Consider the following 24,517-nt stretch of genomic DNA (forward strand, 5'->3'; position numbering starts at 1 on the left):
AAATACCAAAAGGCCTGAAAAAATACTGAAATTTTGATCGTAATTAAATTCTAGCCCGCCAGTTTTAAAATAAAACAAATATTATTTGCCTATATGACACCAGTTAAGCGCTGGTGCCTAAAATGCACATGTATTTGGTTTTCTTGGGTACCAGAAGTTTGCATAATTAAATTAGTGTGACATAATCATATCGATTTCTTTGTAAATTGACATGGTAGATATGCGTACCTGACTGGGCGATTGGGTCTTGAAATTGATCTAATTGGTTTGTACATTTTTTTTTAGTAACCTACTGAATTAACAGATTTTTCGACGGCCCAGCAGCATAACTGTAGGCCTTAGCACAATTTTTTGATCTAAGGACATGCAGAATCTGCAGTAACTTCGAAATACTTAAGTATATATACATTGAGGTCTGGCTATACATGGGATCATCATGGTCTAGTGGTGTGTGGAACTAGTTGCCCATATAAACAAACTCATCCTCCTGGACATCGTTCTGACGCACAGCCATAGCCGTTTCCACCAGGTAGTAAAGACATTTGTACTTGTCACGTTCATCCCGACTAACATCTGATAGGTTTTAATGAGAAAAGTTATCTTTTTAATTAAGTTTCATCAGATTTCTTACTCTGTGGCTGTGGTGATGACTGAGTCTGGCCATTGTCTGCATCGGTAGCGGTATACACATCCTCCTGCTGCAAGTTTTCCTCCTGCCCGCCCTCCACTTGATTTGGGTCCTCTACAACTGTTTCCTCCACCTGATTCAGCTCATTATTGGAAACCATTACCTGTTGGTTGCCTGATATATATAATAAAACAATTAATTTCTAAACTAATGTTAAGCAGAGTTTAACATACCACTGCGCTTTGCCACAGCCGGCTGATTGGTATTCCAAAAAGAGGTGTTATTAGCTGATCGCTTTTTAGCCGCAGTACTTACATTCTCTCCACCAGTAGTAGCGACCTCTTCGGTACTGAAAACGGTCCTAAAAAGGAATCATTCGTTATGAGCTTATAAAAAAAAGGCTATATACTATTTACTCACTTCATTACGCTTTGCCAGTCGTCGGAGGTTTCGAAGCGCACTTCCTCTTCGCTGTGGTGTTCACAGGACTCGTACCCTTGGCCGCTCTCCTCGCCCTCGGATCTGTGGGTAAGAGAAAAATATTTTAAAGCGAAGAATAATTTCTTGAAAGACTTAAAATATGGGGTAATCGGTCGGTGTAGTAGCTGTACCTAGGAGCGACCACGTAGCCTCCGTATTCGTCCTCATAACAGTACACGGCCGCATCGCTCAGATTGACCTCTTGTTTAATCACTTTTTCCCGTTTTGGCTGCTTAGTCTTCCCTCCAGCACTCTTGCCGGCGGACTGACGCTTGCGACCCCGCTTGGGCGGAGGGGGCTTCTTGTCGTCATCGAACTCGGGTGGTAGCTTACCAAAGAGACTGTACGGTAATATAGACCCAGGGGAGCTTGATTTTGAGCTGCCGTCACTACTGGTGCTGGATCCGGAGCTCTTCAAGGCAGCTGCCTTGCGCATTTGATAGTTTTGGATCTTATCGATCATGGTTGCTTGTAGCGAGGAGTGGAGACTTTGGAAACCCATCGGATTGTTTGCAATGGCCTGCTGCCAACTTTGGAATGGATGCGGATGGGAGGGGAAGGTGGGAAGGTGGTACAACACTCAACCTATCAAACTAAATAATTTGGTCATAGCGACCTGTAGGTACCTGTAGATGACGCTATCATCGTACTCGGGCTCCATCTTGACTATCTGTCCGTTGGGGCCTTGAACATATTGGTCGAAATTAGTGAGAACGTTGGCTATGCCCTCGTGGATCTCCCCGGCGCCATCCACCTCTTCGGTAGCTCCAACAACCTATGAAAAACAAGCGATAGTTTAAAATGAATATATGGAAAGGTCAGCTATCTTACCACTTCGGAAGCCGGACTTCCAGTAATAGGATTCGGGGTACTGCCAGCATTCATACCCATGGACCCAGATCCAGATGAGCCCGGGCTGATCTTCTTGCCACGTCGCGAGATGGTAAAGTGGAGGGGGTCATTACCTTCGCGTCGGATCATCTCTGGCAGTATGCGACGACGTGCGTTGATGAACCAGTTGCAAACCTGCAACACGGTTAGATTCGCCTCCTGCGACAGTGTAAACTTTTCGGCATCACTAGGGTACGCGTTGTAGCGGTGCTCATAGAGCCAGCGTTTAAGGATCTTAACAGAATGCTTGGGCAGGTTGCCACGCCGTTTGCGCAGCGACCCATTGATATCGATGTGGTGATCGTTGTCCACCATCATGTCATGGTAATTCTGAATTTCGTTTGAGTCCACAGCATGAGCTCGTTCGGAGCTAAGATCCTCCTCAACGATCCCGTCTCCCGAAAGTGCCTCCATCACGGCCATCGTATCCTCGGCATGTAGCGAATCTCCACTGGAATCAGAGTGAAAGCGTTCACGTCCTAGAAATGAAAAACAGATTCTGGTTAGTTTTCTTTTTTTGGATTATTGAAAAAAATGAACTTACCCTCGCTCTCTAAGAGCCTAGCCTGAACATGAGCCTCATGCATCATATCATGGATATTCTGGCGCACCTGGCGATCCAGCACCAGATTGACCTCTTGTTGCTCTGGAGAGATCATGCCAGCCTAGATCCTTATGAACCAGGAAACCACCGACTGAAACGACAGCACAGTAATTGATTGAAAACTCGATACAAGGCGACGGGATTTACGAATTATTTTTTCAATTTTCTTAGAAAGAATATATAGTTTTGCACTATAACAGAGATCGAAATGATTTGTGTTCACAGCTCGGGCTTTGAGATTAAACTAACTTTTGACGAAAGGGCACAAAATGTCAAGACATTCGAATCATGGCCCACTCGGATGGATTTCCAAAATCGATTTCTGATGATTTTGTAATGCAATCGAGACTTGGCTCAGGCGGAATCCTTCAAATAAATTAAATGACATTATTTAAATTTTGAAATAATCTACACTACTCGACAGCAGATGTCCCTAGCCAACACACATACTCAAGCGGTGACCAACACTGAACGTCAAATTGACACTTTTCGCCCAATTTTGTTTGACAAATTCGATGCGCGCGTAAATAACGGGCATCAATGGGACTTTTGGCATCACCTGCAATATCCGATCATTTGCCACTGACATTTAATTGCACTTTCCACTTGCTTTTTCTGGAATTTCGACCCCCAGACAGGGCCGTGACGCGAGCAGATAACAACGGGCGTCACTTCTGAAGGTTTATGTCAGGACATTCGGGCTGATACTCCTTTTTGAACAGGGGCTATTCTTGACCGCAATGCTTAACGTGGTCAAAAGGGTTTTGGTTTTATCTGGTGATTCTTTGCGAATTACTCTTTTTCTTGGCCAGAAATAAAACAACAATATTGGTGATGGTATTACCGTGATACATCCCGATTGATTGTCAAGTGCGATAAACGATTACTATAGGCGGCACTTTTAAATGTGAAACAGGTGTACAAGTAGGATAAACAAATATTTTAAGAAATATATCTGAAACTTAATATTCATCTTAGTCTATGAATATTGACACTAAGATTGTAATATTTACACCTTTTACCATATTTGAACTATTTTTTAATAAGCCTACAATTTTGGATTAATATGTTTAGTGTTGCAAAGCGATTAAATGACTATAGTTGGGATCCATTTGGGAAATGGCAGCACTATTCTGGTTATAATAATAATTTTCGCTAACAGGTTTTAAAAATTTAAAATTTTTGCATGGTAGTTTCCACACTACCACAACTCTTTATTCTTTTCTGATTAACATAACTAGTATTTAAAATAATAATTGTTTACCACTTGGGTTTCACCATCATTTCAACCTTTTTTAGGCTTAAAGTATAGTCTTGAAATGTTTTCCAAACTATACCAGAGGCCCACAAATAGGTCCCGTCATGTACACCGCTTCCTAGATAGGCACCATTCAGATTGCTATAAAAATACGATTATTATAAAATGTATTTATTGAAGAATGTTTTAACTTACCTATGGTGGCAATTATTATACCACCAGGCACCGGTGAACTTTGCTGCACAATTCTCTGTGCTATTATCATTATCACTGTCGTAGGTGCTAAATTTCATGTTATTGTGTATTTTCATTGAGTCTCCGGCAGTTCCGTAATAGGTCCCTATCTGCAGCTTATACTTGGAGCTTGCATCCCCAATACTGAAGAAATCGTAGTATGCATATGCTGATTGCCCACCAAAGCTCTCCACATAAACATACAGTTCATGAGGCTTAAATTCCGTCATTAGGTTTATGTTTTTGAGTCCAATGAAAAAGTTGTTATTTATGTCGCCAAATCCATCTTCATAGGTGGTCCAGTTGCGATAAAAATTTTCCTCGGCACTGACTCTTCTCTGAATGACCAACCAGCTACTTTTCCCAACTTTACCAGTTCTGGGTGTCTCACAATACACCTTTAAGGTGTCGTTGCCAATTTTAATTGTCTGGACTCCGGATCTCTGTGGGCTAGCCTCATTGCAGGACGAATAATACTGCTCAGTAGCAGCAAAATAAGATTGGCACAGCGTGCACAACACGACCAATAAATAAATAAATTTCATTCTGAATTTCGAATTATATTCGGAAATGAACCCTTTTTATACTAAAAGGTATAAATTCTATACTATAGATCACAATCTTATCTTGCACTATATTTTCAGATTCCTTTATCATTAAATTACGGAATTGTACAACTTTTCAAATATAGAAAGATAGTTATTCCTTGTTGACCCACTTCCGTATAACGTTTCCCTCTTCAATTTTCTATTTAAGTAAACAATATATTTTTTACCAAGGCACTAAGGTACAAGTACTAAGGTAAAAGTAAACATCACAATCTTATCCGATACTTTTTAGTTTCCAGGAAAATCAAAAAATATATTTTATACGGAAATGATACTACTGTTTGTTTTAAATTTTATAGATCTTAATCTTACCTTGTACTTTGTAAAACTTACTGGGTTATTGAAGATACTAAAATATTGATTTTACAACATAATAGATTGTCTTCATAACTATTTTTAACAATACTAAATCCTCTTACAAACAAAAAAATCACGTTTAAGCTTATTTTATTGTTGAAACTCGATTTCGAAGAACTTACCCATTTGGAATATTGTTTATTTTAGTCAATAAAGCGATTTGCTTTTAAAGCACTTCCCAATTGGACCTCTTCATTTATTTTATGTTAGTTAATAAAAGAAATTATATTTAAATTTAAATTCAAATTTTTGGCGGCTTAGATGGATTTTGCAACACATTTTCCAAGTGTGGCATAAGGATGAAATGTTTTTGTAAACAAACATGGAAGGTGTTTTGGACGAGGAGTTACTGGCCAATATTAAGTGCAGCGACCAGGAAGATGCGGAAGAGGAGGAAAAGATGCCGGTGGAAGAGGAAATTCCGCCACCAGAACCCATCACAATGGATAGATCGTTCAATAGTGAAGACTCAGATCCGCTGCAGGAAACTGTAACAACCTGCAATTTTCCATGGGTATTTGAGGAAAGTGATATTCTGATGACCGATGATCAACTAGCTGCAGAGGCCATTAAGAAAGAGGTATCTTCCCGTCCGGGTCCCGCTAAAAGGGGACGTGGTCGACCGCCTGTCGCAGCTGGAAACTACACATCCCCAAATGGTCAAATCTGGACTTCAAACAGAGACATCGAGAAGGCAGTCGAAGAGCTGCCGATTTTGGGACAACAAGCCTGTGGAAAGGGTCCTGCTCGAACAATATCTAACGCAGTAGAAGCATGGATGCTTCTATTTGATGATGAAATGCTTAAATCCCTCTTGCGCCACGCCAATGATCAGATGCGTAAGCAGCGAAATCCGCAAGGTACTTGCCGCCCTTTGGATATAATCGAGTTGCGCTCCTATTTAGGGCTGAGCTACCTCTGTGGGGTGTTCCGCAATGCCGAGTATAGCGGACCTCTCGATGAGCTCTGGACATTAGAGCTGGGCAACGCCATTTTTCGTGCTTCCATGACCTTGGCCCGCTTTGAGAGCATTTCAGAGTGTCTGGGCGGTAATTTTGGCATGGCTGAAGCCCAGAAAATGTGGCAACGGCTCCTCATTAATAGCAGATCGTATTATGGCTGCAGCAGCTGGTTAACCGTTGACGAGGTTCCCTGCTCCGTAGATAACATGCGATTGACCCTTTGTTGCGATGCCAGGACTCTTTACATGACCAATGCGATGGTCAACAAGCAGCAGAAGGTACCAGTTAAGGATGTCGAAGAGCTGATCTGTGACTTTAAGACCACGGGAAGGAATGTAACAATGGGAGCACGACATTTGAACCCGGAACAATGCGAAACGATGGTTCAGCGGCAGCTCAGCTCACTGGGCATGTTAAATGATTCCTCATTCGACTGGCCACGACAGTGGCCGAACGAAAGTGCTCTCTATAGTGGCCCATCCAAACTCATACCGTTTGACACGGAAGCTGTCTACGCTTGCGGTCTCAGCTCTCAGGTGGATACACTTCAGGCCTATCACAGCACCTCCCAGGCTTGCCAGCAATTTCATGACTTATCTCAGCGGTACAGCACAGCCCATGCCACTCCGCCATCTCTCGAAAATCAGAGCAATCCTTTCCTGCAGTTGTTGCACCTGGTGCTCAACAAGGCAGCCGTGAACGCTTGGATTCTACTAAGACTGGCGCCCAAGGGGGACGTGACAATGGAGCAGCGAGACTTTCAACGGCAGCTGGGGCTCTTCCTCACGCAACAGCGTTTGCAGCGACGCCTTCAGCGAAAATCGACTACATCCCTGGTAACGAGACTGCAGATCTGCGAGATTTTGGGCCAACCGAACGAGCGCCTGCTCTTTGAAGCTGCTGGAGAGGCGAAGCGGTCTCGCAGCGTGGGTGTCCTGCACCCGGATAAAATGAATCTTCCGCCGGGGGTAAGCCTGGCGAGTCGTCACGGCGACAAGCACCGTCGCTGCAAGCCCTGCACCCAAACTAAGCGCGGCACTAAATCAAGGACACGGTGCCAACAGTGTCTTTCCCATCGCTGTGGCAAGCACCTGATCTCCCGCTGCTTTGAGTGCGTGGGAATACTGCCAGAACAAATTCCCGAGGACACTTGAACGATGGCATTAAATAACTTTTATTGAAGTGACGCTACTTTATTATTTATTTTTTTTGGTTGGTATGCATATTGCTTAATGGTGCAACTGGTTGTGCTAACACTACGGTGACAATGACCCAAACAGTGGGGAACACGAACGGGAACTAGAACTTGTACTGGAAGGACTTGGGGGCCTTGTACTTGCTGATTGCTCCTGAGCCTCCGTTGGATTCCAACGGATCGCTCTGGTCGAGGAACAAGCTAAGGAACTGCTCGTTTTGCAATTCGTTTAATGGCATCTCCAGCTCGCTGCATGATTTTACAATCTCTGCGCAGGCACGCAAGTCCTTACGCATATCTAAAATAAATAAAAGCTTGAAATAGAGTTCCTAAAAATCGAAGAGACTTACATTGATAGTTAAAGAGCAGGCTGAGACAGCTAGAGCAGGCGGAGCGCTGCTTGTGCTGCAAGAATACCTCGATCAGGCGATGCACTGCATCTACATTGTTGCGACCCAAGAATGAAGTACATAAGGGACCGGCTCTGTTTGGGATATGAAACAATAATAGATATTTTTCAAGTTTTTTTTTCAATAAAATGTATCTAACCTCCTTTCCACGAGTTCCTGTAGATCTTTGTAGTGCTCGAAGAGTTCCCCCGCTGATTTTTGGTCACAGAACCAATCGCTGACAAAGCATTGTTTCCAAACACAGGCCACTACGAAAATGTCCTTGTGTTCGCGGTGAATGGCACGGGCCACCTCCAGAAGTGACACCAGAACTGCCTCGCTCTTCTGGGCCAACGTTTCCTCCGAAATGGTACGGAACGCTGTTCGCGCCATTTTTCGTCCCTCCTCAGTGTTCATGCTGACACCATAGCCGCGATGTAGGGTCATCAGAGCCACATCTGCGTTCCCGTTGTTCCAGAGAGCGATAGCACGAAAAGGAGCCAAATCGGCGTAGGTCTGCGAGAAGGGGTGCTCCAGTTGGCGGCATGTCTCCGCCAGCGCCTCAATCTGTTGAAGCTTGCGCTGGGCACTGAGGTACTTTAAACAGGAAACGAACACCTCGTTGGAGGGAAGTAAGTTGCAGCGGATGCACTGACGGATCAGGTAGAGAAAGTCCAGCTTGTTTTTGATTTCCAGTGTAGCCATCAAGAGGTTATCCAGCTGCGGCTGCGATAGCGATCTAATATCTAAGCCAAGTTGAGGTGATCGCAGGGCCTTGAGGTCATTCATCATTCCCTTGGACATCAGGCCCACATTCTGGCTGAAACTGGTGCTGGTGGTGCCCGTTTTCCCCGTTCCAAGTGCGACATTGCTGTTGGCGTCTGTCTCCTGGGTAGCAGTCGGTCGCTTCATCAGACTGTCACGTAACTCCTCCCACTTTTGCGTCTTCCTGGTCACTAGGTCGTTGGTGAAACAGTCGATGGCGTCCAACTGGGTCGACTTCCTTCGCTGACGCTGTGTCCCAGGCCAGAGGAACGCGGCCAGGTAGTTCTGGAACCGCTGCAACCCCTTTGGCGATCCGGGGGTCACCGTGGTGGTGCCACTGCTGGTCAACCGCGTCAACATGGCCATTCCGGAGGACCACTGGATCGCCGTTTGGACGGCTGCAAACCTAGGGTTTTATAATAATAATAAAAGTGTTACTGGTGGGCGTTTTCGCGAAAATACTGCATTCGATAGTTTTAGTTCCATCTCTAGATACCGCCAGATACTGTTAAGGGGGAAAACCATAAAAAAAACCAAAATATTCTCCATGAAAAGTGAACAATTTCTAGAAAAGATTGCTGTTTATTGAAACACCTTCCTTCCTCTTAAATAAAAGATTCCTTAAGCTACATTTACAGTTCGGTTGTTACAGGATTAGGGTCGGAATTTAGCAAACTAGGCGGTACGAGATGTATCGTCCGGCCGTCTCCGATGAGCGGATAATCTTCACCACCTGCCCTCGCTTTAATCCGAAGTACCGGGCCACCGGATCGCCAGCTTGGATACGCATCAACATGTTCTCCTTGAGCTTGTAACGGCTGAGCAGCTCCTGCTTCTCCTCGGCGGTCATCACCACGTGTTCCGGCACCAATTCGTGCTCCGTGATGTTAATCAGCAACTCCGACTCAAGGAACTGCTCCAGAATGTACTTGGGAGCCATGTCAACCAACGATTGCTTGGCGGAGGGCGTCATACCTCCTTGGACAACCACAATGGCGCGGTGGATGTTCTCTTCTTGCATGCGGGTACAGTAGGTCTTGATGGTCTTAATGCCGATCTTGGGCTCCTCGGGAAAGAAGACAAACATCTGGTCCGTGGGATCGTCGTTGTGGGCCACCAAAACAATTAAATCCGAGCGGGAAGGTCTCTTTTCGCTGGGTTTGTCGCCAAACATTTCCTTGAACTGTTCCAAAGTCTGGTCCAACTCGTCTTGGGTCACCAGGTAGCCGCGGTCGTGGCTCAGCTGCATGATGGTCTTGCGAATGCGCCATAGCTTGTAAGTCTCGGCCTCATCATCCATTTTTGGTTGAGAAAATTATAAAATAACTAATCGAAAAATTGTAAATAGAGCACGCGGATAGCTGTAGTGTAACCAGAGCAAGTAGCGGCGAAAAATACCATAAAGTTTTTAGACATAACACTAAATACTAAAAAATGTACTAAAAGCCAGGTTCACAACCTAATGGTTGGCAACTCGAAATATTTGAATTAAGTATACGCAACGTGGGATTGTTTCTACTACTATTGTTAACTCTTCCATAATAATTTTAAATGCTTAAAGGTCTTGTATTAAGGGCCTTGCTCCCAGTAATGCCGGCAATTTTAAAAAGATCTAAGGATTACCCAAGTCAATATGTTTTCTGCCACTCATTGTCAATAATTTCGATACTCAAAAAGGTGCTCACGTTTTGTGACCCCATAATGAACCCAGCTCACTTTCTTTCCAATATTTTACGTGTAACATTCAATTACGGCCCAGACGTTTAAATAATATGCTGCGGTGGCATTCGCCATTCACCAATGACTCCTATTCTTATCCTTTGTCTGCGTGCCACTCACTAAAATGCCGTTAATATAGCTACCAGCGAGCCCCTTCGCCAAGGATCTTCTGAGGGGGCACCCCCTCCCCCCTGCATCTGCAATTATTTGGAACATCATCGTGTATGACTTTCGCATCCGCACGTCGTCGACGCACCAACGTCAATGACTGACAGTTTATTTAATAGAAAATTCACTGGGTAAGGCGCGGAGTCCTGTGTGTGGTGTTGCGTTGCGTTTGTTTTCCAAGTAGTTTTTCCTCAACGGCCCGCCCTCGTGACAAATTGTGTGGAAAATATGCATAATAAATGAAGCCACGAACTTCGAACGTTTTCGGTTATTAAGAGTTGGAGCGTTTTTATTTCACTAGTAAGGGAAACACAAAATACAAATAAATTTGAAGAAACTAGCCTCACTTATATAAATGTTCTTCTCTGTAAAAGTTAATCCTCTATTTCCTTTCTATGATTTTCGATATTATCATAACAAAACTCCTTTTATTTTCAATGCATTCCTTTGCTTATTGAATATTTATTGGTTTTTGTCTGACATCCTTCGTGTAGTATTGAAGTATACATATAGATCACATATTAAAATTTCAAGCTGCCCCTTGGTTCAAAAGCTGTTGGCCATTGGTCTCCTTATGGACCAAACCACATTAATGCCAGCAAAGTGCAGGCTTCACATACTAAAACATGTTTACAAAGAAACCAAGCAGTGCATCCAAGAACAAAAAATATAAATAAAATCAAAGAAAAGATAAAGGGAATCTAATAAAAATGCACTTTTGAGTCAGTACAAAAGGGAACGATGAATTGCTTTATAAATGCAAGAATAGTTTCAAGATCTTCCTAAGATAGAGCTTATCTTTGCAGTCTTTATCCTTGTATTTTAGTCATTAAAAAAGAGTAAATTTTGTTTTCAATATTTTAATTCAATTTATTTACCACGGACTATTTGTTTGACAGACGCTAAAATATGGCAATAAAGTTTTCTATGCTTTATTGTTTTCTGGTTAGTATATTTGGTGTTTAAAAGAATAGTTTTTACCACTTAGGCTTCACCATCATCTCAACCTTTTTTAAGCTTAAATTATTGTCTTGAAATGTTTTCCAAGTTATACCAGAGCCAAATAAATATTGACCATCATATATACCGCTCCCTAGATAGGCACCATTCAGATTGCTGAAAGAATAAAATTGTAATATTATTATTTCAAGGTATTTATTGACTTACTTGTGGTAGCATCTGTTGTACCACCAGGCACCTGTGTACATAGCTGCGCAATTTTCGACGACTTTATCATTATCACTGTCGTAGGTGCTAAACATCATGTTTCTGTGTTCATCCATTGAGTCTCCGGCAGTTCCGTAATAGGTTCCTAACTCCAGCTTATACTTGGAGCTTGCATCCCCTACATTGATGAAATCATAGTATGCATATCGTGTTTCCCCTTTAAAGTTCTCCAGATAAATATACAATTCATGGGGCTTTAATTGCATCATATTTGTTAAGGTTTTCAATCCAATAAAAAAGTTGTTATTTATGTCGCCAAAACCATTTTCGTAGGTGGTCCAATTGCGATAAAAGTTCTCCTCGGCACTGACTCTTCTCTGGATCACCAACCAGCCACTTTTTCCCATTCTCGGGGTCTCACAATACACATTCAAGGTGTCGTTGCCTAATTTAATTGTCTGGACTCCGCTTCTCTGTAGCTTAGCCTCTTCGCAGGACGAATAATACTGCTCGGCAGCAGCAAAACAAGTTTGCCACAGAGTGAACAGCACGACTAATAAGTAAATTGACTTCATATTGACTATCGAAATTGAAACTGAAATTAACCCCTTTTTATACTAAAAAGAATAGATCACAATCTTATCTTGTACTTTGCAATTGTCAAGAGAATAAAACTATGTGGTTTATTAAACAATTTGTTCTCATAAATATGTAATCCTTTATTAATCTTTACAACATTTAATCCTTTTTACAGACCATTTCATTTACAACTTTAGAAATCTCTTTCTAGATAACCTTATCGAAAAACCACGAGTTTGAAGCACTTACCGATTCAGCATGATAGTTATTCGTTCTCACACGCTTTTGGCCAGTGGTCTCCATATGGCCCGAACAACATTAATGCCGGCAAAGTGCAGGCTACGCATTGAAAAACAAGTTCACAAAGAAACCAAGCCGTTCTGGGTGGAACAAAAAATAAAAAGCAAAGAATAAAGGGAATCTAATAAAAATCCACTTTGTGCAAGTATGAAAAATGAACGATGAATTGCATTATAAATGCAAAAATATAGCAGAATGCGGGGATAAAAGCGATGGCAACACGACAGCATCGCTGGACAAGCGCGTCAGAAAATCTGATCAAAATTATTGAGGCGGACAGAATGAGAATTGTATACTTGGAGAAATATATGAGTTACAAACTTCATAAATATTTAAAAGATTTTAAGAAGATAATTGTATAAAATAACCTTTCAGTTTTTGTTAAATTGAAAATAAAATTCTAGTTTATATTCCATAAGTATTGATTTGTCATATATTGGCAAAATTGTTCTCAGTGTAAAGCGTCCTGTGGGCGTGGCAGCCACTGCTGTGGAACGTGGGTGCACTTTCAAAGTTTTTGCGGCGATGCTAAGCTGTTGATAACGTCGATGATGACGACGCGATAAGCGCGGCGATAATGTTCGGGGCTCGACTTGCCCGGATTGCAGGTGAGCCAGCCAAGTGAGCCAGCAATCGCCAAGGACAAAAGCCGGCACATCCTTGTCGCCCGGTGCGTGCGCTGCATTGGGAAATTTCCACCAAATGGCATTTATTTTCGGTTTAGCTGATGATGAGCCAGGGATAATGACGTTGGTTATATCCAGACCAGCCACGCCACGCATAACACCAGGAATTTGTAATTATTCGCCAGATGACTTTCTGCTCCGTCTCGGCAACGTCTGGCCATTGACATTGAGCCAGGCAAATCAGAGCCAGCTTTTAGCTTTCCATGGTGAAAATATATTCAAGATATTCTTATCCCTTGCAGAGGCGAGATAAAGTGATTCAGTCCAAAAGTATGCAAGGAAAGAAGGACTATCTACGCGAAACAGGCGAGGCTATATATTTTCCAGTATTCATGGGTTTCTTGAGCGGAATACCTTATGGCCCACAGTGATGGCTATATCTTTGCCAATAATTAACCGATTCTTAAGAGGAATACCTTAAACGAATTGTAGATCAATTCTTTAAAAATCTGCATCAAAATCTGATAACAAATTATTTTTTAGATTTTTCGTCAAATTTTTTGAGGGGTCCCCTTCAAAAAGCCCAAAAATGGATGTTGGCAGAATATGGCCCACAGTGATGGCTATATCTTTGTCAAAAATTATCAGATTCTTAAGCGAAATACCTTAAACAAATTGTAGATCAATTATCTATAAATCTACATCAAAATCTGATAACAAATTATTTTTTAGATTTTTCGTCAAATTTTCTGAGGGGTCCCCTTCAAAAAGCACAAAAATGCTTTGGGGGCTGAATATGGCCCACAATAATGGCTGAATCTTTGCCAATAATTATCCGATTCTTAAGCGGAATACCTTAAACGAATCGTTGATAAATTCTCTTGAAATCTGCATCAAAATCTGACAACAAATTATTTTTTACATTTTTCATCAAATTTTTTGGGTGGTCCCCTTCAAAAAGCACAAAAATGGATGTAGGCAGAATTTGGCCCACAGTGAGGGCTATATCATTGCCAATAATATACCGATTCTTAAGAGGAATACCTTAAACGAATTGTAGATCAATTCTCTGAAAATCTGCATCAAAATCTGATAACAAATTAATTTTTACATTTTTTGTCAAATTTTCTGGGGGGTCCCCTTCAAAAAGCACAAAAATGCATGTTGGCAGAATATGGCCCACAGTGATGGCTATATATTTGCATGAAAGGATTCCTTTATCTATTTTTAAAAGTCTAACTTGTTAAACGATTCGCATCCCTAGAGCCTTTGTTTTATGTGCTCGGCGCCTAATAGTGGCGAAGAGTCAGTCTAGTTTGGTTCAGGTTGAGTTCTTATCAAGAAGTTGCAATCTATTGTGAGCAGGCGGCAAGCAATCACAGTTGCCCCTTTCACGGAGATCCTGTGTCCCCTCGCTCGTCCTCTGGTTCTGTCTTCATGACCCACGCCAATGCCATGCAATTATTTGTATAGGAATTTAAATTGAATGTCAGTCTGTTTGTTTCCATAACATATACACGCCCGGGCACCCGTACACCCGTACACCCGCACACTCGCCCATGACACTCGCACATTGCTGACAGTTTAAGGAACATGTGGAGGCATCCTTCTGGTCCAAAACGAGGACAAGCAGCAGGACGAGAACAGCCAGAAGCCGAGGAGGGCATTGTCGCACATAAGCAGTTCTTTGGTTGCTTCTTCGATGCCTTTGCCGCCGCATGCTCCTCTGTCTGCTGTAAAATTCCAAATTTGTTTTATTTGATTTCTGCGCTGTTCCTGGTCGTTTTCTTTTGCTTTCCAGCAGTTACAGCCACTGCTTCTGCTTCTGGTTCTGGTTCTGCTGCTGCATATTTCCCTTTATGCAAAATATATGCTATAAATGCCCCGCCCACCCATGAAGGCAACTTGCCTTGCCATTCCTTGCCTTGCCTTGCCTTGGCACGCCCCCTTCTCGCAATGCGCCTTTATTTGAATATCGTGTCACATGTCGCACGCAGTTAGGTGCCTTCGTTGTTATTGTAATTGTTGTAAATGTCGCCCAGCGACAATATCGCATTTGCATATTTCTGTGCCAACACAGACACTTGTACATACAGTGGAAGGGGATTCGGCCCAAGCCCCTGCTATGCTTTGCTACCAATCTAGTCCCCACCACCACGGCAAGTTCTGTGCATTTTTACTTAATTTTATTTGTATTGGATTTGCCTTGGCGGCTGGCGCGGCGAGTCCTGTGCGCAGAATTGCGCGCTTTCGGAATTCTGCAATTTGCACAATAAATTTTAATTCAATTTACTGTTAAACTCACACGGAGGAGACACACCAACACCAGCACAGCCAAACTAACTAAATGCGGACGCGGAAGTGCGCATTCTGGCATGACAATCGTCTTCCTGCGAACGTTCCAGGATATTCTTTGCCATTAGCTATCTAAAGTCTACAGTGGAGCTTGGCCACAAAAGGATAGAGGAGGGATTTTTGTAGAGAAGGGTTCAGTTTCATGTTATCCTTACTGTGGCACCCGCTGGCAAATTGTCACCCGGACCCCCGAAACACCCATTCCCACTACCAGACTAACCTTCATCTAGTTACCAACCTCCGGTCGCAGGACCAATGCACCGTTAGTTGGCCAACTTTATGGGATACAGGGCCGCGAAGCTGGCCATAAGTTGCACTTATTATGATAATGGGCGCGCATGTGCAACCATTTTGATTGCGGTGCGGTGGCACTGCCCCCAGCTTCCAGTTGCCGTTGCAGCTGCAATCGTAGTTATCCTGTAAGTGAATTGAATGTGCGCAGCTACAGTCACAGGGGTGCTTAACGACGGGGACTAGGGGACTGGGCAGGGGGAATCGACTAAACTAATTTGAAATAGTTGTCAAAAGTGTTGGCTTTGTTTTTTAAAAATTTTAAGAAGCTCGACAACATTTCGACAAGGCAATGGAGTCCAGGCAACAGCAGGATCAGGCCCAAAAGTCCAATGATCAGGAGGCGCCCAGTATTTCGTGAGTGAGTGTGTCCCAGCTTCAGATGAGATCTTAATCTTTGGATCTATTGCAGCCAGTCCATTACATCGTTCTATATATATAATCCCTATGAAAAGCGAACCGTGGAAGTGCCATTGACGTAAGAATTAACTTTAAAAATCCTTTTGAATAACCAATTTGGATTTTTTCTCAGCAACTGTGATGCCTTCATTTCCCTGCTAAAATGTGTGATTGGAACTGGTGTCCTAGCCATGCCCTTGGCCTTTCGCTGCTCTGGTATTGTGATCGGCATTGTCATGTGCATCCTGTTGATGATTATACTGACTTACTCCATTCATTTGCTGGTCTGTAAGTGGCTACTTCACAATTATCAGAGTGGTGTTTGAATTACCTAAGCCCTATTGACAGATCCATGGAATGACCGAGTGCTGCCGGCGAAGACTGGTGCCGCAGGTCTCCATGCCGGAGGCTGTCCAAATCGCCTACGAAGAGGGTCCCACCTGCATCAGATGGCTGGGCCGCACAGCCAGCATCATGACCACTATTGTCATAGTCTTTAGCCAGTTTCTCCTGTGCACCGTTTATTTGGTTTTTGTGGCGAAGAACTTCAAGGAAATCGGTGATCACTATGCCGAGTCTTACAATGAGCGGCTGTACGTCCTGGGCGCTTGTATCCTCCTCCTGCCGATCTTCATGATCCGGCGTCTGAAGTACCTGGTGCCCTTAAACTTGATTTCCAATTTTGTCCTTTATGCCGGGTTTGCTCTCATCATGTACTATTTGTTTAGCGGCCTGCCCGATATCCGGGATCGGGAGTTGGCCAAGCCTCCAATCCAATGGATCGAGTTCTTTGGTATTGCCGCCTTCTCCCTAACAGCAGTGGGTTCGGTGAGTCGATATTTAAAAAGAAAGTTTTTGTGATGATCTTGAAGATTGCTTTTTAGATGCTAGTAGTTGAGGCGAATATGGCACATCCACAGAGCTATCTGGGCATCTTTGGGGTCCTTAACCTGGCTGTTTTTTTTATTCTGATATCCAACATTTTCTTTGGGTTCGTGGGGTATTGGCGATTTGGCGAGGAAGTACATGCCAGCATCACTCTGAATATTCCGAGGGACGAAATGTAGGTAAACCTGCGCCTTCCTCTAGTCTTCTAACCAAGTGGTCATCCTTAGTCTCTCGCAGTGCATCAAGGTCTTCATAGCCATCGGAATCTTCCTGAGTTATCCTCTAAACGGCTTTGTGGTGATCACTGTGGTATTCAGTGACTACGAAAGAAGCACCGACCGCAGCCAGGGCCACTCGGCGATGCTCGAGTACGTGGTGCGATTCATCTTTCTGCTTCTAACCGGTGTGGTGGCAGTGAGTGTTCCCAACTTGGCGGCTCTCACGGAACTGGAGGGAGCCCTCTCGCTTAGCAATCTGAACTTCCTGTGTCCGGCCTTGATCGATATTTTCCTGAATTATGGCTATGGATATGGGCGGTTGCGGTGGAAGCTATTGCGGGATTTATTGCTCATCCTGATTGGCCTTATCTTTGGGGTGGTGGGCTGCACAGCGGCCGCGATGCAGCTGGTGAAGGACTTGAAGGTTACTTTTGGCAACATATAGGTGTCTCCCCCTATTCTTTTTGTATTTTTTTGGTCTGTTGCTAATTGTTTGCAATAAAATCGGATTTCACAAGTTGTCCGCTTTTTGTTTCCTGTTGTTGCATTTAAGAAGCTAATATTTGGCTGGATTTTAGCGGTTGTTGGCTGGCTGGCTGACTGGCTGGATAGCTGGGATAGCTGGCTGGGTGGCTTTTAATTAATTGCCAGCCAAGTGTTTGCCGGCTGCTGGTTTATCCCCGATTAAGTCGGTTCGTTGTCTAAGCCCTCTGAGCGTCGCTGTTCTCCGTCGTTCGCCGCTTCCTGTTTGCTCAACGTGGCGTATACTTGACTAAGCGCACATCAAGTATACGCCACGTTTAATTAGCCTGGCAATGGTGGAAATGGGAATGGCTCCGATCGTTTTAAACGAAGCGTTCGGCACTGTAATCAAATGCAGCCAGGACTTGAAACCCACGTCGGCGGTTGGGCGATTTTAAAATTGAATTCCCTGCCTCAATGGAGCGCAAATACAAAAGGCAAAGTTGCCTAGCTGCCGCACAATAAACTAAAAGACAAATACACAAATACAAATTCCTAGCCAAGAAGAAGTACAATCTCTGTTGGTCCTTGCCCCCCTCCCCCCTCCCCGGTCTCCGCTCCCCAGCGCCTCAGCATCCGTCGTCCTGCAAATATATAAATAGGCACAGGAAAAGCAACTGCCGACGACGGCGACTGTTGACTGCGCCAGTGCAAATAGCACGGCCAGCGAAATACAATAAAAAAAATCTTTAAAAAAAATAAATAAAATAAAATACTTCTGCAGCGGCAGCAGGCAGCAGTTGGCAGGGGATTCCTCAAGGAACTGCACGAAGGACAAGGAAGACCACTACTGCAGCAAACACACACAAAACACAATTTCCATTCTTCAAATAGAAATCCAACAAAAAAAAAAACGAAATCCAAAGTAAAAAAAACAGCTGAAGACCAAGAATAAAACGTTGCGACTGCCAGCGACAGCAGTCGGGATTCCAGGGGGACGATGGGGTGGCGGCCGGGCCATTCCGGAGTATCCTGGGGCATGATTTTTGCAGACATGTTGCTTAAAACTTAATTTAGAGCGCCGCTTGCACTGGCCCCCCCAAATATACGGCCGAAACCGAAAAGCAAATCAACACACACACAAAAAAAAAAAGAATGGGATGGAAAAAAATAACAAATAAAAAGAAAAGTAACAAGAAACAGGATCAGGCTGGCAGAGCAGGAGGAAACTAAGGAAAAGCTCACATAGAAAAGTCGCCAGCGGCGGTCGCTTCAACTAATTTTCGTATATAATTTCGTGGGCCAGACAACAAATGCCTGGGATGTTAAGAAAAAGTGGGAGCACGACTGTGAGGAGTGGGAGGTGGCAGGAGTAAAGCCTCTGGCTGGAGCAAGGGCAGTGGCAGGGGCAGTAGCAACTCCGACTCCAACTCCAGCTGCAGCCGGAGCCAGTTTCTTGCCTAGTTGTCAGTGCAGCATCATGTCAGTGTCATTATCAAACAATTCGTTGCCAACTTGGGAGGCGGCAAGGCACCCGAAGGGGCGGAAGGAGTTGCTCCTGTCCCACATGGTTGGTGGCTAAAATGTCGCTGTTCCTTGCCACCCTCGCCCCCACCTCCCCACCTCCCCACCTCCTCGTCGAAGGGCTCAGACAATGCGTGCCACAACTTCATTCCCGACTGTCCCGCGCTCTGTCTCCTTCTTTTCGACGTCCCGGCTGTCACATGTCCGGGAGTGGAGTCCTGTCAGACCAAAACTCTCAAATTGAAAAAAATTCCCATTTTAATACAATTATTTGTAGGCTAAAAAGAAAAGAAAACGATGCAGCTGAAGAAAAGACATGGAATGGGTATAATGTATGGATGTTTAATGGAGGAAGAGGATATTTAAGAAGGATTTAAAGAAGCTTCTTTGATAAAATATAGTTTGTGGTTTATTTAAACTTAATTTAGCATAATAAACTCAAATAAAAGTCTAATCTAGGATTGGTATTTCCGATTTAAAATGAAGATGAGAGCCAGGCAACTGGACATCCCATCCTGAACCCTTGGAAGCTAAATCCAACTCAAGAGCTCCCCAATTCTCGGGCTGCGAAATGACTCCTCACATTTGTTTGCAAAGGATTGACAGTCCAGGGGCCTGTCGAGGAGGAGAAGGGTATACCATTTTGTGGCTTAGACCTGCAGACACATGGAGCGACCAGGTGAAGGTAACTGAGGATGGGGTGGCGACCTCGACGTGAAGCGACTTTGGCACGTTCCATTTGTGCCGCCTAACATTTATTTACTTGGCTGACTGAAATGTCATATTTGCCTTTGGCCCACGTTTACTTCATTCTGATTGTGTGTGATTTGCATGCTGACGGGATGGGAAAATTAAACCGCAAAGAGATTGGGCAAGGAGGAAAGGAAGGCTGACTGGAAAAAGAAGGGTGAATTGTCACAGCGGCATGGCAAGGGCATCTCAACTATTTACTTATTTATTTCGCATTGAATGAGAGAGTTTGCTCGAGAATTTAGCCGACTTCCTTTCGCCAGGACTATTTTCCAGCGTTCCATTCCAATTTGAAATGTGCACTGGACGGCAGTGACGTGGAATAATGCTGGTATGCCAGCAGCCATCTAACCATTTATCCCCCTAAGCATTCAGCCATCTATCCTTCCATCCATCCATCCAACCATCCATCCATCCATCCATTGGTCTATGCATCTACATATGCATCCCTACAGCTATCCACATCCTTTGGCTGGCATTTGCTTTTGTTTGTGGCATGCGATTTGTAGATTTTTCAACCCAAAAACGCTTGCCAGGACACACACAGGAGCGGCGAATAATGTAAATCGGGGGCTGGAAGGGATGGGATTTGAGATAGATTCCGGTGGAACTGGTCAACAATGTGCCAGTGCATAAGTTGGCATTATGCAACAAATATGCAACAGAGCTGGAGCTCGAAGCTCGGAGCTTCGGGTCACATGCCCACTTGCATCTTAAATTCTTTGCGAGAAAATGTGAGAATTTTTAGCCGGCCCGGGGCCAAAAGACCAAAAGAGCTCTGGCCAAATCACTCAGGCCTCGACCTCACTTTCGACCGATTTGCATACTCAAGCTGTTCGGGCCATCTTCAAGATACAAAGATACAAGATACAAGTCCTGCAATCAGTGAGAGTTCTTCCCATCCTACAGCAACTGCTAATTAAGTGTGTGGATTCCTATCGAGTGGGGCATTTGAGAGGCGGTGGTAGGAGGAGTTGTTTTTCTAATGAACCAACTAATTGCATCTAACGGCAACTGCAAAAGTAATCAAAGTGGCAAGCTGGAAGCTGCAACCTCCCAGCCACGAGCCCAAGAGTCGGCAAAATGGCAATAATAACGAAACTTTGTTCAAGAATTTTTGGAATGTTGCACAAATATGCGCAAGAATGCAGCAAAATATGCTCGGACCAATGCAAACGTGATTGTGGGAGGAGTGGGAAGCCAACTGAAGTGGCAGACAGGAGGAGCTCGTTCAAGTTGCTGTTGGCTGTTGGCTGCTGGATGCTGGCTTATATCAATAATTGCCAAAAGCAAATTGGAAAAGTTATGCGCCTGCAGTTAATGCGACCAGCGGAAATAGTCGCAGTCAAAATGGCGCAACAGCCAAACGGAAGTGCCCAACACACTTGTACAAGCACACACTTAGGTACACACACACATAAAGACCAAGTCAAGTATGAATATCCAAAGTTGTTGGCTTTACTTTGGTTATTAGTATTTAAGTTTAGAGTTAGAGCCTGTAGACTGGTCTAAAATAATATCGAGTTATTGGGAAAGTGTATTTAGGAAAGTGATTTCTAATTAAATTAACCTTAAGCATCAACTTTAAGATTTAACTCTTGTTTTTCCTGTAAGAATATAGAGTATAACCAGTATTCGTCTTTGCCACAATTGAGACTCTTTCCTTCGAGTTTCTTCTTGTTTTGTTTCAAAAAATTTGTTTTGCAACTTTTGTATTTTTTTTGGCTCCTTCCAATTCTTCAATGGCTGGAGAAGAACTTGCCCGGCAGTCAGGATTTGTTGAAGCAGCTCTCAAGATACTTTCGGTATGCCAATTGGCATTTCTGCATCGATTTGGGTTCTGGCTGGTTGGGTTTGTTACTTTTTGGCTATTGAGGAGAGTGCGCCTCAACTTTTTCGGGCCGTTGGACGCGGAAAACGCGAAATATATTCGGCTCATTGAATTGATATTCGCAATTAAAACATTTCCGGTGGACTAATGATCGAAAGGTGGTCGGTATATAAGGCTGGTAGTGGGAGGTATTTTCAACAATTTTGTTAAAAAGTTTAAGAATGAATCCAGTATTGGTGGCTCTACTAGCTTCTAGCCTGTTGGCTTTGAGCGAGGTTGGTTAAAAAATTAAAAAAAAATAGAGAGAGTCTTCAAATAATCTATTTCTTTAAGGCTCGCTTTGCCAAAGTAAACATCAATCTGGGACTAACTGTGGCCGATGAATCCCCCAAACCACTTACCGAGGACATGATCCGGCTGTGCGGCGAGGAGACCGACCTATCTCTCCGGGAACTGAACAAGTTCCAGCAGCAGGACTTTTCTAGTCCTTCCGAGTCCACCCAGTGCTTCACTCACTGTCTGTACGAGCAGATGGGTCTCATGCACGACGGTGTCTTTGTGGAGCGCGATTTCCTGGGCCTCCTGTCGGAAGCCAGTAATCCGGATCACTGGCCGGAGCGCCACTGCCACATGATTCGTGGCAATAACAAGTGCGAGACTGCCTTCAAAATCCACATGTGCCGTCAGCTCCTTAAGCAGGCCAACAAGGATGTGGAGGTCACTACCGCATCCCAGTCAGATGTCCAGTTGCCTTAGATTTTATTTTAAAGATTTATATGGTGTTGGTAATCAGGGTTTCAAATAAAACGAAGCATTATATTATATTATTAATTGCAATTGAAGCTCTAACTTGAATACTTTTAGACACTGAGATTTCCATATGCCCAAAGTGAGCCACTTGAGTCCGCTGCGACCATTAGGACCTTCAATTGGGAATTTGCCTTCGGCCTCCTCCTTGACTTCTGCGGTTACTTCGCTTTTCTATGGAAATTTTGCCACTTAGTTTGTCAGACGCCGGGGCCATTGTTAACTAAGCTCAGGTCGCGGTGCACACGATTGTGGCAATGACGCTAATGCCGGATCGAACTTCACATCAGTTGCACCACCCACTGGCACCACCCACTGCCACCACCCTATCTTAGCTCCCTTTTGGCACTTGTCTGCGATTTCGAGTGCATTTTGCTCGGCAATTATTTTTTATACCCAATAGTCGTACTCCCCCACGGGTACTTGACTTTAAATTGTCGCCAACTGCGCTCTGACCACCTGAATACTCTCGACTTGACTTGACTTTGCCGGTTTTACCATTTATTTTGTGGTGCTGCCACCACCCGGTGTCACTCTCTACCCAATCCCTACCCACTTGGCTGCCTTTTAATTTGTTGGCCCGCGCCAATTGTTAAGCAAAAGTGGCTAATTTGAAATTCTTTTGAGCGAAGTGCGCACATTTTTGAATGTCAACTTTCTGTCCTTTCGCGTCTTTTCCCCCAAATGCAGCTCTCCAGCTTTTCCGCTGGGTGTCCTCGGCTGCCACTGCCTCGCAACTTTCCCCGACCAGGAAAAGCGTCTGCCTTTGGGTTGGCTTTGGCTTTGTCTTTGTGTCACGCGGCATGAAATTGAATTTTCGGTCTGCAACGCCAGCAGAAGCGACAGGCGACAAAAGCCCAGCCAATTGCCACCCTTGACCCACCGCCTCCTGCCACCCTGCCCACCCTGCCAGGCACCTACTTCCGGGGTCACACCTACCCCAGGACCTCCTGCATCTCCTCCTATATCCTACTTCTCCAACCTTAAGCCTTCAATTATGCCAGAGGGGGTGCTGGTGTACCGCCATTTTGACACTCATACAGCGTAATTCGAAATGAATGAAAATTTCTTTTTGTCTTTTCAGTCAGTTTTTCAGCTGTTGATGCTCTTGTTATTTTCCCCCCCACTGTTGTTGTTGTTGTTGTTGTTTTTCTCTGGTTTTTCAGCTCTTGAATTTCAATTTACATAAGTCTCTGTCTCTGTCTCAGACTTCGCTTTCCCTTTGAGCTTTCTCCCGCTTTGTTCGACTCTCATCTTAACTTTTGCCCATTTTTTGTCTGTGTCTGCAGCTGCTTTCCCACCGAGTTTGGAGGAGTCACTGTTTTTGTGGTTAAATGCAAATTTTATTGAATTTAACTCTTTTTGTGCCTGCCTGTCTGAGCGTTAAGGAGGAAATTGCATAATTATGCCCAATCCTGGGGCCAATCCGCAAATGTGCAACCAAGGAAATGGTAAACCCTTTTCTTGAGAGTTTAGCTACAAAAGGAAATGGATACTGTTCTTTAGAGATGCTTTATTAAGAAAAAATATCCACCTTAAAATCAACAATTTAACAATCTATTGGAATGGAAAATATGTATATACTTTTTATTATTTTTTGACCACAATAATCGCTTTTTTTTCATCATGCCTCTGTCTTGAAAATTGGTTTCCCTCATCAGACAAACAATAAAAACTGAAGGGGAGAATTCATCGAAAAGAGCTGAGAGATCGGGGTAGCCGAAAAATACATTTATATTGCTACATTTATGCAACATTTCAATCATTAATAAATCAATTAAAATAAATTGGAATTTTGTGCGCTGATGTTGAACATGAATATTTATACTCTTTGAAAATGGGGAGTGTTAAGGTTTGATACTTGAATAATTAAATAATAATTAAATAATTTAAAAACAATTAAATGGACAAATAGACCTTAAATGGTCAGACTTTAATATGAAATTTAAGCATTCTATGAATAAATACATTTTAAAAAGAGTATTTAAACATCTGAGTATCTCTGGAGTTGAAACTTTCTTTGTTTTTGTTTACCCGGTCAGTATAGCCCGGTTCTTGTTCT

At 43.6% G+C, this 24,517-nt stretch overlaps 6 protein-coding genes and 1 long non-coding RNA gene across 14 annotated transcripts; 3 read left to right on the forward strand and 4 right to left on the reverse strand.

Moving 5' to 3' along the window:
• Nucleotides 1–81: 81 nt before the first annotated feature.
• On the reverse strand, nt 82–3,418 carry achi (achintya). 5 transcript variants are annotated; one of them, XM_017250873.3, is made up of 9 exons: nt 3,163–3,418; nt 2,544–2,694; nt 1,940–2,478; nt 1,735–1,883; nt 1,240–1,638; nt 1,049–1,150; nt 862–989; nt 632–802; nt 82–573 (listed from the first exon to the last, which is right to left on the reverse strand). In XM_017250873.3, exons 2-9 carry the CDS (start codon nt 2,656–2,658, stop codon nt 458–460), a joined length of 1,719 nt encoding a protein of 572 aa, XP_017106362.2. In that variant the 5' UTR covers nt 2,659–2,694; nt 3,163–3,418; the 3' UTR covers nt 82–457. The 5 variants fall into 5 exon arrangements, with proteins under 5 accessions (XP_017106362.2, XP_017106363.2, XP_070134790.1 ...); XM_017250874.3 differs by lacking the exon at nt 3,163–3,418 and adding an exon at nt 2,751–2,888; XM_070278689.1 differs by lacking the exon at nt 3,163–3,418 and having other exon boundaries at nt 862–883; nt 944–989; nt 2,544–2,842.
• A 1,914-nt stretch (nt 3,419–5,332) lies between these two features.
• LOC108131778 (uncharacterized) lies at nt 5,333–7,186 on the forward strand. The gene has a single exon (XM_017250831.3). The coding sequence runs from the start codon at nt 5,383–5,385 to the stop codon at nt 7,174–7,176; it is 1,794 nt and encodes a 597-aa protein (XP_017106320.2). The 5' UTR covers nt 5,333–5,382; the 3' UTR covers nt 7,177–7,186.
• A 15-nt stretch (nt 7,187–7,201) lies between these two features.
• On the reverse strand, nt 7,202–8,820 carry LOC108131779 (uncharacterized). Its single transcript, XM_017250832.3, has 3 exons — nt 7,767–8,820; nt 7,568–7,701; nt 7,202–7,515 (listed from the first exon to the last, which is right to left on the reverse strand). The coding sequence occupies exons 1-3, from the start codon at nt 8,735–8,737 to the stop codon at nt 7,322–7,324; spliced, it is 1,299 nt and encodes a 432-aa protein (XP_017106321.2). The 5' UTR covers nt 8,738–8,820; the 3' UTR covers nt 7,202–7,321.
• Nucleotides 8,821–8,933: 113 nt separating this feature from the next.
• Polr2E (DNA-directed RNA polymerases I, II, and III subunit Rpb5) lies at nt 8,934–9,754 on the reverse strand. Its single transcript, XM_017250391.3, has one exon. The coding sequence runs from the start codon at nt 9,669–9,671 to the stop codon at nt 9,039–9,041; it is 633 nt and encodes a 210-aa protein (XP_017105880.1). The 5' UTR covers nt 9,672–9,754; the 3' UTR covers nt 8,934–9,038.
• Nucleotides 9,755–11,102: 1,348 nt separating this feature from the next.
• Nucleotides 11,103–12,019, reverse strand: LOC108131535 (uncharacterized). Its single transcript, XR_011442418.1, has 2 exons — nt 11,426–12,019; nt 11,103–11,374 (listed from the first exon to the last, which is right to left on the reverse strand). It is a non-coding gene; the product is annotated as an uncharacterized lncRNA (long non-coding RNA).
• A 3,762-nt stretch (nt 12,020–15,781) lies between these two features.
• Nucleotides 15,782–17,563, forward strand: polyph (polyphemus). Of its 4 annotated transcripts, none has more exons than XM_017250424.3 (6): nt 15,782–15,933; nt 15,989–16,054; nt 16,109–16,259; nt 16,324–16,803; nt 16,860–17,038; nt 17,091–17,563. In XM_017250424.3, exons 1-6 carry the CDS (start codon nt 15,869–15,871, stop codon nt 17,524–17,526), a joined length of 1,377 nt encoding a protein of 458 aa, XP_017105913.2. In that variant the 5' UTR covers nt 15,782–15,868; the 3' UTR covers nt 17,527–17,563. The 4 variants fall into 4 exon arrangements, with proteins under 4 accessions (XP_017105913.2, XP_070134656.1, XP_070134657.1 ...); XM_070278555.1 differs by having other exon boundaries at nt 17,101–17,269; XM_070278556.1 differs by having other exon boundaries at nt 16,860–17,042; nt 17,101–17,239.
• Nucleotides 17,564–21,869: 4,306 nt separating this feature from the next.
• Obp47a (Odorant-binding protein 47a) lies at nt 21,870–22,404 on the forward strand. The gene is made up of 2 exons (XM_017250437.2): nt 21,870–21,923; nt 21,982–22,404. Exons 1-2 carry the CDS (start codon nt 21,870–21,872, stop codon nt 22,402–22,404), a joined length of 477 nt encoding a protein of 158 aa, XP_017105926.2.
• The last annotated feature ends 2,113 nt before the right edge of the window (nt 22,405–24,517 follow it).

Source organism: Drosophila bipectinata, chromosome 2R (genome assembly GCF_030179905.1).
Source record: "Drosophila bipectinata strain 14024-0381.07 chromosome 2R, DbipHiC1v2, whole genome shotgun sequence".
Classification (NCBI taxonomy): Eukaryota; Metazoa; Arthropoda; class Insecta; order Diptera; family Drosophilidae; genus Drosophila; species Drosophila bipectinata.

What these genes read in the sequence shown, in the direction of transcription:
- polyph (XM_017250424.3), top strand. Translation starts at nt 15,869, where the DNA reads ATGGAGTCCAGGCAACAGCAGGATCAGGCCCAAAAGTCCAATGATCAG. An exon ending in CTTACTCCATTCATTTGCTG is followed by an intron (nt 16,260 to 16,323) that starts GTCTGTAAGTGG and finishes CCCTATTGACAG; the next exon opens with ATCCATGGAATGACCGAGTG. An exon ending in CCCTAACAGCAGTGGGTTCG is followed by an intron (nt 16,804 to 16,859) that starts GTGAGTCGATAT and finishes ATTGCTTTTTAG; the next exon opens with ATGCTAGTAGTTGAGGCGAA.
- LOC108131779 (XM_017250832.3), bottom strand. Translation starts at nt 8,737, where the DNA reads ATGGCCATGTTGACGCGGTTGACCAGCAGTGGCACCACCACGGTGACC. An exon ending in CAGGAACTCGTGGAAAGGAG is followed by an intron (nt 7,702 to 7,766) that starts GTTAGATACATT and finishes TATCCCAAACAG; the next exon opens with AGCCGGTCCCTTATGTACTT. An exon ending in CCTGCTCTTTAACTATCAAT is followed by an intron (nt 7,516 to 7,567) that starts GTAAGTCTCTTC and finishes TATTTATTTTAG; the next exon opens with ATATGCGTAAGGACTTGCGT.
- LOC108131778 (XM_017250831.3), top strand. Translation starts at nt 5,383, where the DNA reads ATGGAAGGTGTTTTGGACGAGGAGTTACTGGCCAATATTAAGTGCAGC.
- Obp47a (XM_017250437.2), top strand. Translation starts at nt 21,870, where the DNA reads ATGAATCCAGTATTGGTGGCTCTACTAGCTTCTAGCCTGTTGGCTTTG. An exon ending in GCCTGTTGGCTTTGAGCGAG is followed by an intron (nt 21,924 to 21,981) that starts GTTGGTTAAAAA and finishes TATTTCTTTAAG; the next exon opens with GCTCGCTTTGCCAAAGTAAA.
- achi (XM_017250873.3), bottom strand. Translation starts at nt 2,658, where the DNA reads ATGATCTCTCCAGAGCAACAAGAGGTCAATCTGGTGCTGGATCGCCAG. An exon ending in GAAGTCCGGCTTCCGAAGTG is followed by an intron (nt 1,884 to 1,939) that starts GTAAGATAGCTG and finishes TGTTTTTCATAG; the next exon opens with GTTGTTGGAGCTACCGAAGA. An exon ending in GACTGGCAAAGCGTAATGAA is followed by an intron (nt 990 to 1,048) that starts GTGAGTAAATAG and finishes ATTCCTTTTTAG; the next exon opens with GACCGTTTTCAGTACCGAAG.
- Polr2E (XM_017250391.3), bottom strand. Translation starts at nt 9,671, where the DNA reads ATGGATGATGAGGCCGAGACTTACAAGCTATGGCGCATTCGCAAGACC.